General features: G+C 44.7%; 1 protein-coding gene across 1 annotated transcript in view; it reads left to right on the forward strand.

The window, feature by feature from the left end:
- The window catches only part of CFAP61 (cilia and flagella associated protein 61), a 243,028-nt gene that overhangs the window by 166,434 nt on the left and 61,785 nt on the right, over window positions 1-14,809 (forward strand). Inside the window, exon 21 of the mRNA XM_018057258.1 lies at window positions 4,335-4,513. Coding sequence (XP_017912747.1) covers window positions 4,335-4,513 — 179 coding nt within the window. The remainder of the gene's footprint in view (window positions 1-4,334; window positions 4,514-14,809) is intronic.

The raw sequence follows: 14,809 nt of genomic DNA on the forward strand, positions 1-14,809 counted from the left end.
CAAGGCATTTCCGTTATTCAGTCTTCATGGGTTGCTCCCCAGAACTCGCAAAAATGTGTTTGTAGTTTTCCCCTTGATCGGTTGACTTCTGATATGACCTATGGCCTTTCTATTTTGGAAGACGAAGATTTTTTTGGTTCACATTCAGCCCCCTCTAACCCTGCCCCCACAAAGCCCATGTATGGATTGGTTATTTTGATTGCTGAGCACACACTGGTTCTGAAAAAAACTGTGTGCAAGAGCTTACAACTGGGGTCCCCGAGCCCCTCCACGGCTCTTGGCACATCATGCAGACCAAGAGAAGCCTGCCCCCACGCCAGGCTGTGGGTCGTCTCAAAAAGAGGAAGGATAAAAGCGTCAGCCTGAAGTCAGATGAGTCAGTGTGGCCATGGGAAAACCGTGACTGGGACTCCCCACGGGGTAGTACTCTGGGGAAGCCAGGAGGTGGGGCAAAGATGGGCAGCCAGAGGGTAAGAGCGAAAAAACAGACACATGGGGCAACAGCAAAAGGTGTCAGGCAAATTCATACCGCTGTTAGGAGCAGCAGCAATAGTCACATCCAGCAAAGCAGAACTAACTGGAGAAATGCAAGAATCCCCATTTCACAGATGAGGCAACTGAGGTGCCATGAGGCTGAGGCCCAAGGTCAGACAAGACAGATTGTCCACAGTCACAGCAGGGTGGCAGATTAGGGGCTAAGGTTAGAGCCCAGGTGGTCTGGCTCCAGTTCTTCGTCCTTGCCTCTCTCTCCTCTCTCCCTCTTTCTGTGTCTCCTTCCCCTTTCCTTCCTGCTCTCTCCCATAGCTGTGGTGCAGAGGTTACCCTTGATGGCTTTTAAAAGTTTTCACAACACACAAATTCTGGAACTTAATATTTATAGCTAGAGTCAGATAAACAGGTTATTGGGTTTTTTTAAGTTTTTTTATTTCATTAAAATTATCTGGAGAAAAGCAACTCAGTTCTGGTAAAGTGGCTTCCAGGTGTCGTCAGGAACCCAGACCCTCTGTCGTTTGTTCTTCTGCCTTTAGAATGTTTTTCTATCCTCAGCATCTTGTGGTGGCTGCTGTGGTTCCGGCCATTTCATGTGCAAGAGGCAGGAAGGAGGAAGGACTAGGGCAAAATGACTTTTCACTCTGCCCTCTTCCCTCCTGCTTCCACCCCATCCCTCATCAAGGATGCCTGCTTATCTCTCTTGACTTTTAGGTCATAAGTGGGGAAACGTTCCAACTGGGCATATGTCCCGGGAATCCGTTACTAAAGAAGAAAGGGAGACAGAATAATGAGTAGGCCAGCAGCATCCCCTGTTGCCATATTAACTTGCTGAGAACGGGGTGGCCAAGAGGCTCCCACCAGCAGGTGATGCTCAGTCCTGACACTGGAGTGGTTGGGAAGTCCCCTGCTTCTCTCCAGTCACAGTTCAGTGCCAGGTTAGTGGTGGCAGAGAACCTCTGGTTTGGGGAGCTGGTATGGATGGGCTTCTACATTGAATGCCCTCCTATTGAACTTTACTCCCTCCTGTCACTGATGACATCATGTGATTTTCCCCCGTAGATCCTTTTTGACGTATTGAGTTCTGCTAAACTCTGTGTGGGCAACTTAGTTTGGGAACTTGAAAATTCTAGCTTGAGTTTTGCCTGTTCTGTGACATGCTGCTGTGCGAATATGAAAATGTTATCCCTTTAATTTCTAATTCTTTATAGTTTAGAAATGTGCAAAAACAACTCTACCTGCTTCAGTGCACAGAAGAATTATATGGATCTTTAGGCAGCAGTTACATCACAGGATTGTAGCAAACTGATTTTCATTTTTGACCTTATTCCTTTTCCCCCCTCTTTTCTGTGTGTTTTTTTTCTTTCATCTGAGCACACACTATCTGGAATGATAAGTTGTTTTATAAACTGAGCAGCTCTCAGTTTGCTCTTCAGCTCTGCCTTTTTCTGCCAAGGATTTTTCCTGATTTGTTAAAGCATGATTTACTAAACTGATAGAATGTTACCCCGATTTCATTTTCTCTTAACTATCAATACAACGCTTGTAGTTCTGATAAAGTTTCAAACCTCTAAGGCACAGTATTCCACACTGTGCACTTTAAATCACTCACCAAAGCCCCTGGTGGATTGCTTTATACAGACTGCAAATGTGATTAATACCAGAATTTTACTGTGATATTGCTAAATAAGTTATATTGCTAAAAAGAGATTGCCACCACAATTTTAGTTGCGAGGCATAGGCACGTGCTAAGTTGCTTCAGTCGTGTCCTACTCTTTGCGGTGCTATGGACTGCAGCCCTCCAGGCTCCTCTGTCTTTGGGGACTCTCCAGTCAAGAATACTGGAGTGGGTTGCCATGCCCTCCTCCAGAGGATCTTCCCAACCCAGGGATCAAACCCACAGCTCTTACATCTCCTGCACTGGCAGGGAGGTTCTTTACCACCAGCACTGCCTGGGAAGCCCTTTAGTTGTCATAATTGACCATAGTTTCTGGCCAGCCTCCTCACAGAGAAAAGACATCCAGGTTTCAAAATTGATTCTGTTTTTTTGTTCTTTAGTCCCACTTGAAATTGAATTACATACATCACAGTCGTGTAGTCAGACTTTACTCTTTCTCTTGAGGAAGGACGTACCAGCAAGTTCTCCAAATGTCATCTGGTGGCACCAGCCGACATTCACAACCCCCTCATGGCCAGGGGTTGCCGGTGGTCCTCGGGGAGGAAGAGACTCTCTGAAGCCTGTGTTGGTCTCTGCGGCCAGTGAACACTTTACCGTCTGTAGCTGTAGGAGTCTGGCCTCACATCCTTAGGCCTCAGGCCACAAGCGCGCAGGACGCCGGCTCCTCTGATAGAAGCCAGGCTGCCTGGGTGTTTCACCGTGGGTTCCAGCCTCGTCATCTCCCATAATCTCCACCTGGCCGCCAAATGCTACCCAGCAGGGCAGTGAGGGGGCAGCCGGGCACACCCATCTCACTCTGCCCTTTAACTTGGCTTCCACGACGGCGCCTGTCTGTTTGATTTTCATTTGAACCAAAATAATGAACAAATCAAGAAAAAAAAAAGACCCAAGTGTCTGGCACTTCTTGAGAGATGAGATCTGGCCAACCAGAACCCCAAGAGTACCCTGGCAGTGACTGGATGGAGCTGAGTCAAGGTTGAACACTCTGGCTGGGGTCCGGGCCATCCAGCTCATCACAGCATCCTGGACAACGAGGACCAGAGCCAGCCGGCATCCGTGATCGTGTTGGGGCTGTTCCTTTTGCTACGGCAGAGGAAAGCTTCCGTCTTCACTCATGTCTGTGTCAAAAGTCAGGGAACAGGAATTATACTGGAAGGGCTCTGCGCTAAGTGGGAGAGAGGGATAGAGGGCGAGGCTGGGGAGGCATGCTTCTGTGAAAAAGTGAGACAGAAGCCACTAATTTTCACAAGTAAGTGGTAGCCCACTTCCCTCACTTGGTGCCTCGACACTCTGTGTACTTGACTTTCAATCCCTGATACAGTTGCTTCCATGCAGGTGTTTTTGTTTGTTTGTTTGTTTTTACCAAAAGTTGCCACGTCAAATGCAGTTCCACAGACTCTTCCATGACCCCGTCCCGCCTACGGGAGCAGGTGGATCCTGGTTTCCCTTCCCTTGACCCTGGCCAGACCTTCATGATGAGCTCCGTGACTGAACCTGGCAGGAGAGCCCCTGCTGGACTCCCCAGGACCAGGTTAGAGAAGACAGTGAGCCCTCTGGACTGCTGACTTCTCCCAGGACGTGCACCCTGGAACCCAGCCACCCAGTTGTGAGGAAGCTCAAGCCGCATGGTGTTCATGTGGCATCATGTTCCCTGCCCCAGCTGGGACCAACCTCTAGACACAGGCTGATAATGATTTGTCATCTGTTTAAACACCCACGCTGTCTTCTTGGGGAAAGAAAAAGGCTTGAGTTCATCTCCAGGTGATTCCAGCCCCTGGCCGTCAAGTCTCTACCTGCAGCCTTCAGGTCTTCCCAGCTGAGGTCTCCGAAAAGACCTACTGTCCCCCGTCTTTGCCCTGTCTGCATGGCTGACCTCCAGAACCTGGGAGCCTCCTAATGGTTTCTCATGACTGAGCTTTGGAATAATTTGTTATGCAGCATCAAGATGACCAGGGCAGTTCCTTTTGAGAATTAGCTCCAAGTGGCCACTTCACCCGTCTGGTTTTTGTTTTGTTTTGTTGTTTTTTAAATTAAAACCTGATTCTATGTGGAGACAGAAAAAGGCACAGGTGTGCTTTGTTTATGTGAATCAGTCAGTCAATGAATTAATTACTGTTTGAACGCTTCACCTGTTACCACCGAAATAAGCCTCCCTCTGTAATGCACCTCAGGTCCCATGCCCGACAGAGGTGGATATTAGCCTCCATCCGACCAACAGAGAAGTTTCAAACAGCTGCCTGCGGCGGTACACCGGCCCAATTCCCTGCAATCATTTCACCCTCAACGATGAGGAGGACTGCTTGAGGGCCCTGGCCTGGATCAAGAACAACTCCATCACAACCGAAGGTAAGGATGCTGGTTCCCGTGCATCTTTTCAGAACAGCGTTTTCTTTCCATAATGAGTCTTATTCTTCGTCTAGTTCCAGTGTATAATTAGTGCCTAATTAATTCCAACCAAATCATTCATCTGTCATGCTTTGTTTTCCAGATTAATTTACAACTTGTTGTCATTTTTGGATACCCAGCATGTTTGCTGGGGGAAAGAAAAGGGCTGGAGATAGTTTAATTATCTATAATTATTTTATTACACGAAATGAATATCCGAAGAGCAAAGCATGGCTAAAATCATTAACTAATTAAAGAATAATTTAATAAGCAAACATGTTTAGCAATTATATGGAAAATATGTCTCCTTTTGTGAGGCTGAAAAGACCTCGGAAGAAAAAGAAAGGTCTGAGTCGTAAGGGCTCTTTTCTCTCGCCACCCATTGTTCTCCCTCGTGGTTGCCCGCACAGTCGTTCCCGCAGACGCGCACAGTCGAGTCGCCTGCCACTTCCTGCATCCAAATGAGAGGGGAAAGCATTTGTACAAATGCCTCTGCCGCTCAGAAGTGTCATCTTAAGTGTCTTCCGCTCTCCTGCTTGGGTTCATGGAAATTGTTCAACTAATAGAATAACCAGAACAGGGCCTCGCTGCTGGTTTGTCTTGAAACCCGGGAGTCCACTTTTAGAGGTGACTTTCTACAGCCTCTGCATTTTACTGAAAGCACAGAGAGGATCAGGGCCTTGGTCAGGTTGTAAACTACCTGCAATGGGCTGGTCTTCTAATCCAGCCTTCAATTTGGTTCAGGGATAGAAGGATCACTAAGTGACTGGAGTATGGGGAATCCATATATATACAATCAAACATATTAATCTATAATGTATTTATTTAAATATAATTTGTCATGTTATTATAATTAATGTTAATTATTATGACTAGCAATTAGAACCCGCCTGCCAGTGCAGGAGATGTAAGTGACACAGGTTTGATTGCTGGGTCGGTAAGATCCCCTGGAAGAGGGCATGGCAACCCACTCCAGTATTCTTGCCTGGAAAATCCCGTGGACAGAGGAGCCTGATGGGCTACAGTCCATGGGGTTGCAAAGAGTTGGACACAAATGAGCAACTTAGCACAGCACATTGTAATTAATGTTAGTTATTATAATTAATATATTAAAATTATATACTTTCTTCTAATTTTTAGTGGAACTTTTTGGTTAACTCTAAAGTTCCTACACTTATTTCATTAAAAATAAAAAATAGATATCAAAGGACATTCAATACATTGCTGAATTCAATTTTTTAATATTTATTGGCTATTTGAATCAAAATGTAAACGTGAGATTGGCCTGTTTTCTCTTTTATGCTTGACTTGTCAAGGTTTGGAATCAAGGGTATGCTAGTCTCACAAAATGTTTTGGGGAAACTTTCCACATTTTTCTGGGGTCAGAAATACTTTGCATCACCTAAAAATTAGACAGGAATAACCCATAAAACCAACTGGGTCTGGAACCATTGGACAGGCGTGGGAGTTACATATATGTACACATATATATATATATATATATATATATATATATATATATATATATATATATATATATATAATTACATATATATAGCTGTATACTGGGAACCCAGATTAAAACTTGATGAAGTATTTTAATATTTGCATCAACACTTGGTATTATTTTCAGTTTGGATCTGTATGTATTTAAACCTGTTTCAGTATTTTAGTTGTTCTTTAATCACTGCCCTATGACCTAAGTACACTTAGGGAATAAGTGACTTTTACCGTAAAGGGCCAGACAGTAAAAATTTTAGACTTTGCAGGGCATATGGTCTCTTTTACAACTACCCAACTCTGCTGCTGTAGCAAGATAGCAGCCACTGACAATGTGTCAGTGAATGGGCATGACTGTGTTCCAATAAAACTTTATTTACGAAAATAGGCGAATCAGAGTTTTCAGAACCATGCCTTTATCCATACAATCTGTGACATCACTGTTTTTGTTGTTTAGTCGCTCAGTCACGTCCAACTCTTTGTGATACCATGGACTATAGCCTGCCAGGCTCCTCTGTCCATGGGAATTCTCTAGGCAAGAATACTGGAGTGGGTAGCCATTCCCTTCTCCGGGGATCTTCCGACCCAGGGATCAACCCAGGTTTCCTGCACTGCAGTCAGATTATTTAATAGTCGGGCCACCAAGGACCCATTTCATCAAGCCCAGACCTCAAAATGTAACTTAAACTTGCTGAAAACACAAAAACCAGTGGTTTAATACAAAATATGATTATGTCTTAGGACTGTGCTCAGTACTGTTACAATGTAATATTTTAATCAACTGTTGGCTGTTTTGAGAGTTAGGATTCAGGAATCTTTTGACCAAGAAAAGGGCCTTTGCATGTGGCAATGCAAGCTTTTTTGGTTTTTTAGTTTCCTTCTACTCTGTAGACCTATTAAGCCTTCTCTTGGCCATATTGCCCTGTCAGTAACCACCGGTTGAACAGGAATGGTGATTGTGGACTTTCTCGTCTCATTCCTATTTCAGCTGGAAAAGTTCCCACTTAACTTTCAAGAAAAGTATGCCTTTTTGATGTTTCTAGGTTTTAGTCACAGATAAGTGCTGAATTTTATCAAATGCTTTTTTTCTGCATCTGTTGAGGTGACAAATCATTTTTTCTCCTTTCTCCATTAATTTGGTGAGTTAGCTTAGTTGATTTTTGAGTGTTGAACTAACTTTGCATCTTGGAATAATTCTTACTGGGTCGAGATGAAAATTCCTATATCCTTATTCCTGGAATCAGAATGCTAACATATTTAGAAGAATTTTTATGCCTGTGTTCATGAGGGGTACTGGTGTACAATATTCTATAATGCAAGTTCTTAACTCTGAATGCTTATGGCAGAGTACTTAGAAATTCCAAAGAAAGAAGTTCTTGGCTTTCAAATGGGGGAGGAGCATCCACGCTATTGCATTGCCTTAACTAGTGGTCAAAGATGGTGACATTCTGGTACCCACTTAAAGGGAAATAAATGATTTTGCAAGATTTAAGAATGTCTCCCATTAGCCATTGCATAAAACCCATTCATACCTGTTTTTGTCTACTGAATGAACGGTTAGGAAGTTGGTAGACATTAGCTTCCTATCTTAAAAGTAGGCTGCTTTCCAGTCCATTGCTTAACAATACCCCTGGGGCATCTCCCAAGTGGGTTGTCTAAACAGTCAGAGGCCTGGCCCAGGCTCTGGAAGGCATCTGAGAAACCAATCCAGCCAAGTTCATTCAACTTAGGCTAGTGACCCTTTTCAGAGAACTCTAAGAGAAGTTGCAGTCCATGGGGTTGCTAAGAGTCGGATATGACTGAGCGACTTCCCTTTCACTTTTCACTTTCATGCATTGGAGAGGGAAATGGCAACCCACTCCAGTGTTCTTGCCTAGAGAATCCCAGGGACGAGGGAGCCTGGTGGGCTGCTGTCTATGGGGTCGCACAGAGTTGGACACGACTGAAGCGACTTAGCAGCAGCAGCAGCAGCAGCAGCAGCAGCAAGAGAAGTTGGGAAGAAAAACGTTAACCTCCTGCCTTGAGGAAGCTCTTTCTCTTTGTTGTTTTTCCATAATTAGAGTCCTATTCAGATGAATTCAATTAGTCCCATTCCAGATATCTTCCTCACATGGGCTGCTGTGAGGAGCAAACAAGATTAATAAGCTATTTCATGTCCAGCTCAGGGTCATGTCTCTTACATGGTAAGAGTTCAGTCATATAGGCTGTCATTAGCCTTGTTACCACCACTACTGCTGTGCGATGGGGTTGTTGCTGTGCACGAAGGTTCCCCGAGTGTACATCTCAGCCCCTGCTGTCCTACTGATGGTGCAGTCTAGCATGGTCTTTACACAAAAGATAGGGATCTGTGTACACCAGGCACCAGTCTGGTTGTAGAGGGGCACCATGGCCTTCATGGGAGCCCAGGAGTATGTGGAGTTTGGAGACAGCTTCCCCAAGGAGGGAGGATTTGGCTCAGCCTTAAAGGAGGGCAGGATAAGCAAAGGAAGAGAGAGGCTGGGGACGTCTGACTTGTATCCAAAACCCATGGCCCAACAACTTGGGTCGGGCAGACTCTATGAACGGCAGCAATGAGATGGGAAAGTGGAAGAGTGAGGGGGGAACTTCAGTGTCCAGCCAAGTCCAGGTTTAGCTGGTTACTTTTTAGAGGTTGGGGTCCCAAGGGTGATGCTGTGCACACAACAGCCCTGCAGAAAGGGGAGCCCCCATCTCCGGCGCTCACGGCAGGGTGAATTGGGGTTGGAGGTGGAGGCCGCCATGCTGGCGGGGAAGGGCTGGAAGCAGCCACCTTTAATCCATTTGGTGGTCCTCTTGGCACAAGACCGCATCTCGTTCATTTCCACATCAGTGATGGGCCGATGGCATTTGAAGCAGGAAACTAGAAGTTGGCACTCCATGAAACAGAGGAGCAGAGTTTTGTCCTGCATCCATTACCGTCACTCCACCTGTCAGCTCTCGGTCCTTAATTATGCCAGAAAGAATGTGGACGTTTTTCATCAGAGTTAGCTTTTGCTCCCTCGTGCTAATTCTCCTTTTTCTCAGTAGTTCAGGGTGGGGTTGGAAGTAGGGGGACACTGAGGATAGGGTGCTTCTGCCAAGAACCTGAGAAAAAAATCTCCTGTGTCTCATGGGTGGGGATTGAGTCAAATGTCCACCCAAGAATGACAGTCTGAATCCTGGGACAGTCCAGGCCCAACTTGAAGCCCAGGGACTCAAGAAGAGGGGCTTGTTCTGAGGATGGTGGAGGGATTGTTCTAGAAGGATAGATGGATTCTAGGTAGCAGAAACAATGAATTTTTTTTTTTTTAACTAAGAGGAATTTAGCTTTCCTCTGAATTTCTGCCCTTTGGAAATGCACAAACATCTCCCCCAAAGTATCACCAGTCTCCCCCCTCCAACCCCCGGCTCTGTTTTATCATGCCTCCCTCTGCTTCCAAAGGAGAAACAGTTGTTCTGTAATGGAATGAGTCCAGTCTGAAGGAAATTGTTTCAGGGGCTCTGGAGTTGGATGGGTTCATAGATGTAAATTATCCTAAACTATTAGAACTGCTCCAGCATCCTGGAGAAGAGCTGACATCACTGGCTTTCAACAGCAAACAAAACCCGGAGGGTTTAGCTGGCGGGGTGGGGGTTCAGATAGAACCCAGCAACCTAATACATTATAACAGTTTATGGCATTAATTGAAACTAATTGAAATTCAACTGCTATTACCTCTGTACTTTCCATGAAAATGAAAAGTAGGATGAAAGTAAAGTACAAAAAAATCCACCGCCTTAATGGCCCGAAATGGATCAATTATTTTCATCTTTAGCTAAATACAGTTTACTGCCTTATTAAAAGCATGTTTGTAAGAAAAGTATAACATTAAAATTCCAGTGTATGAATCACCGAACAAAGCCCTTGTTATGCTATATCTAATATATTCTTCCTTTTTCATTTAGCAGAGCAACATGGGACAGGTCAGGCTTGGGTCATGGAAATCTTATTCTTTAACTTATGAAAAATAAAAAGTATATTCTCTGGTCTATTCACAGATATAAAATGTTTTTTAAATGAGTGTTTATTTCATAATTTATAAATATTATTTGATATCTATGACAATTCTTTCATTATCTAGTTATTTCCAAAAGTTAATTATACAGATAAAATGCCAATTAGAGGTTTTTTTTAGGAATGTGTTATATCAGTTCAGTTCAGTCACTCAGTCATGTCCGATTCTTTGCAACCCCATGGACTGTAGCATGCCAGGTTTCCCTGTCCATCACCAACTCCCGGAGCTTGCTCAAACTCATGTCCTTCAAGTTAGTGATGCCATCCAACCATCTCATCTTCTGTCATCTCCTTCTTCTCCTGCCTTCAGTCTTTCCCAGCATCAGGGTCTTTTCCAATGAGTCAGTTCGTCACATCAGGTGGCCAAAGTATTGGAGTTTCAGCTTCAGCATCAGTCCTTCCAGTGAATATTCAGGACTAATTTCCTTCAGGATGGACTGATTTGATCTCCTTGCAGTCCAAGGGACCCTCAAGAGTCTTCTCCAACACCACAGTAGTCAAATATATATTTACATATAAAATACAGGTATTTAGAACAAGTTTTATATCCATCTGCAAATACAGTGTAGTGGTATGAGCATGCGTGTCTGCTAATTCGCTTCAGTTGTGTCTGACTCTTTGCGACCCCACAGACTATAACCCGCCAGACTTCTCTGTCCATGGTATTCTCCAGGCAAGAATGCTGGAGTGGGTTGCCATGCCCTCCTGGTTCTCAAATCAGACCTGGCAGGTCTGAATCCTGCTGAACCATCTACGGCTGTGTGACCTGGAGCTTGTCACTTAACCTCTCTGTGCTCAGTTTTCTAGAGAGCATAATTAAACTTTTCTCCTGGGATATGTAAATATACATGCATAGAAGTCATTTAAAGTACAGAAATGAATGTATAACTCTTGTTTCCTCTGGTCTTAAAAATGCATTTACTGCAAAGAAAAATTCTTATTAATGTTTGTGTGCATAATTCCTAAATTTATTTCCTATCCTCTTAAGAGGTGATTTCCTGGCCAGAATGTCAGATCAGAAATTCCTTCCCTGTTCTTCTTTCCAAGGGATGATTTTCTTCCTGGAGAATCCTCCCATCTCTGTATCTTGGGTGTATTTGCCTTGTTTTGCTGGTCACACAATCAGAGTTGCTCGTGTGTTCATTTACAGCATCAAACAAGAGAGTAGCAAAAATATCACCTCTCCATTCATGGCAACATTTCAAACAGCAGGTCTTAGTGCTTTTTCAGCCTCAGTTGGAGAAGTGACAGCTCACTGGAGTGGTGATAGGACTCACCATGTCTCCTCCTCCTCCCCAGCTGGGCTGTCACTGCTGCGGGAAGCCCCTCTTACCTTTGGAAGCCCCCTTGCACATTCGGTCCCAAAGGTCGCTGCAGGTGGGCATGAGAGAGAGACTGGGTGGTGTTTCCAGCCAACTATAATTACAGGGGCTTTCCAAGGTTGTCTTTCTTTCTTTTTTTTTTTTACTACCCCTCTGTCCCCTTTACCCCGCCTCCTGATTCAGCTCTGTAATCTCCCTAATGCATAATTTATCCCCTAAAATGGACAACAGAGATCAGCCTCCCATGAAAACTGCTGCAGTTCTATTCCATCACCCTTCCTTGAAAATCAACCCAGTCTGTTCTAACCATCAGTTACCATTTGCCATTTCCAAGTAGGACCGCCTGCCATTTCTCCTCTGTCAGCCATCAAATCAAGTGCAAAGACTGGCTGTTTCTTATCTAGTCAATAAACTGAGCTGCAAAGAAGACAATGAGCAGATATCTTAGCATACAACTGATATCCAGGGGCACATCCTAAGCTTTTCCACTCTATTTCTTCCGTACATGCAGGGGCACTTCCAAAGAACATACACGAATGCATCTCCTTCTAAATATTTGCAAACACTCTGTGAGTTACACAGCACCAAAGTAGTAGAACTGCATGAGCTGGATGAATCTTTAATGACCTGGAGTTGTCTGATCTCTGAAGCCCACTGTAGATGACAGATGCTGGGGGTACCACATACCCTGGGGCTGCTTCCCACACCACCCCAACAGTCATCAGAGTGTTTTGCACCAGGGGGACCCCAGCCACCCGACCTGGCCCTCTCAGGCTCGGACACACTGGCAGACTCTGTCGCCCTTACAAAGCCGTTTTCACTGCTGTTATTTATGGCCCAGTTTCCCCAGCCCCTCTCCCACCCCACAACCACTTTCTTTCACCTGCGTTTATTTGTTTCTTTATTTGGCCACGCCATGAGGCATGAGGGCTTCCCAGGTGGCACTAGTGGTAAAGGACCTGCCTGCCAATGCAGGAGGTGTAAAAGACATGGGTTTGATCCCTGGATCAGAAAGATCCCCTGGAGGGTGGCATGGCAACCCACTCCAGTATTCTTGCCTGGAGAATCCCATGGACAGAGGAGTCCACAGGGTCGCAAAGAGTCGAACACGACTGAAGAGGCTTAGCACACACGCATGCATGCAGCATGATTTCCTCCACCAGGCATAGAACCTGCGCCCCCTGCTATATAACAGAGTCTTAACCACTGAGCTTCCAGGGAAGTTCCTCATTCACCTACTTTTAAACCCTTTCTTGCTTCTAACTCAGCCAGAGATGATAAAATCTATTTCACTCCGCCCCCTCCCTTTCTTTCTCCAGTTGTTTCCCCCTCTATCTGTCCTCCTTGATTCAGCCCCAGATCCACCCAACAGTCCGCAGCACAGTAGTCACACAAGGGGCTCACCTCCCTGGAAAATATCCTTGGTCCTGGGTTTAAGTGAGAACCAACACACTAGGGGTGTTACTCTATACTGTTGTGTTGGAGGCACACACAATTTGGGTTACATTTAGAACTGGGTGGGATTTTGTGGGCTGGAAGAGAAACCCAGTAGCCAGATCTAACATGTTTCTGTCTTACAGATCTCAAGTATACAATCCATCCTGTAGCTGGTTCAGTCTTTCTTTTTTATTTTTATTTTTGGTTCAGTCTTTCTTGTGGTGCCAACTCCGTAGTGCACAGCAGGTAGAAGTGCACAGTAGGAAAACCCGGCCAGAGTGAGGGTGTCCTGCAGTAAACATTGAGAGGACCCAGAAGGAATGCTTAGTCTCGGGTCAGCAAGCTGATAAAGCCTAAACACTATTCCATGCATCTAGCCAGGAAGCATATTGTCCTACCTGTTATAGAGAGGCTCTGTGTGGAGCCCCAAGGTGGGCCGGGTGAGCCTGAAGTCCATCCATCACTGGGGAAGTGATGCAAGGAAGGCAGGTAGAGACAATCTTTGATCCTTGGAAGCCTCACCTGGCTGAGAGCTGGATCCTCTACTGGGGCCCAGACGTGACCACAGCCACAGCCCAGCCCAGGGGGCTTTAAGAGCCCTGGTTCCAGGATTTCCCTGGTGGTCCTGTGTTGGGACTCCTCGTTTTCCACTGCAAGGAGTGTAGGTTCAATCCTTTGTCAGGGAACTAAGAGCCTACAAGCCATGTGGCATGGCCAAAAAAGGAAAAAGAAATAAGTAGTTTTTTAGAAGTTCTAGTTCCATGCAAGTAAAATTGCAATTGCAATCCATGCAAGTCCTCATCCATGCAAGTAAAATTATTCTGATAAATATAAACAGTAATATTTTTTACCTAGATTGATTTGTCCTGAAATGAATAGATTAACAATCAAACTCTTTACTGCTGGGATTTTTTCCTGGGGATTCCCCAAAATATAAGACTTTGCTTCTCCTATGAATTGTCTTCATACTTATATTTTTACTTTAAGCTTATGAAAAAGTTACAGGCGTTTGCCTGAAGCCAATGTTATTGATAACAATTCTGTTATTGTTACTGAAAGTAATAATAATACAGACTTGTATATTAAAAATGCCTACCTTTGGGCCTGGTATATCAGAGTCGTGAGATAAACAAGAATTGAATCTAAAAATTTTTTGCAAAGTTAAAGTTGGAAACAATGCAGAAATAAGTCACAACTGCACGAAGATAACGGAAAGAATAGTCCCCTCCCCACCTCCCACCCTGGAGTAGGAATGCTTAAAAGCTGAAGCACTGAACTGGCAAAGAATAACAGGCTGACTTCATAATATCGGGTTTTGTGATATTCATGGAGGGATGTGATTTGACCTGTGACTTGTTATTTAGGTAGTAGAAAATTATAATGGGATTCTACTCTGTTTTGTGGGATGGGACAATGTAAATAAATGACCAGTAAAACATGTTTAGATGAAAATTGTAGATGACATCACATAGGTCTCACATAGGCATAGGCACACACAGAGTACTGTGCCCAGTGTAACTATGATTTTGGAATGTTATTCAATGAATACACACACATACACATCTCTGCTGTGGAAAGAGTGTGCTTCACCCCCTTGGGCATGGGTTTGGCCACTTGACTTGATTTGGTCAAGGGAATGTTAGTGGCTGTTGCCAGGAGAGCCTTGGAAAGTGCCTGAGCAGTCATGCCTGCCCTCCTGCACAGCTCCCAAAAGAGAATATGCCTCAGGTTGCTATTGGTCCAAAGAGGCTGAGAGAAGCATGGTGGTACTGACTTGACACCAACCATAGCTTGGAGCCATAGCAGCCAACATTTGTCAGCCTGCAGACCTGTGAGCTGACCTGCCACAGGCTTATTGTTTCTTTGGCATTGAGTTTGATGGTAGCTTGTTACACAGCATTATTGTGACAATAGCTGACAGTTACAATAACCAAAGTCTCATGTTTG

Source organism: Capra hircus, chromosome 13 (genome assembly GCF_001704415.2).
Source record: "Capra hircus breed San Clemente chromosome 13, ASM170441v1, whole genome shotgun sequence".
Classification (NCBI taxonomy): Eukaryota; Metazoa; Chordata; class Mammalia; order Artiodactyla; family Bovidae; genus Capra; species Capra hircus.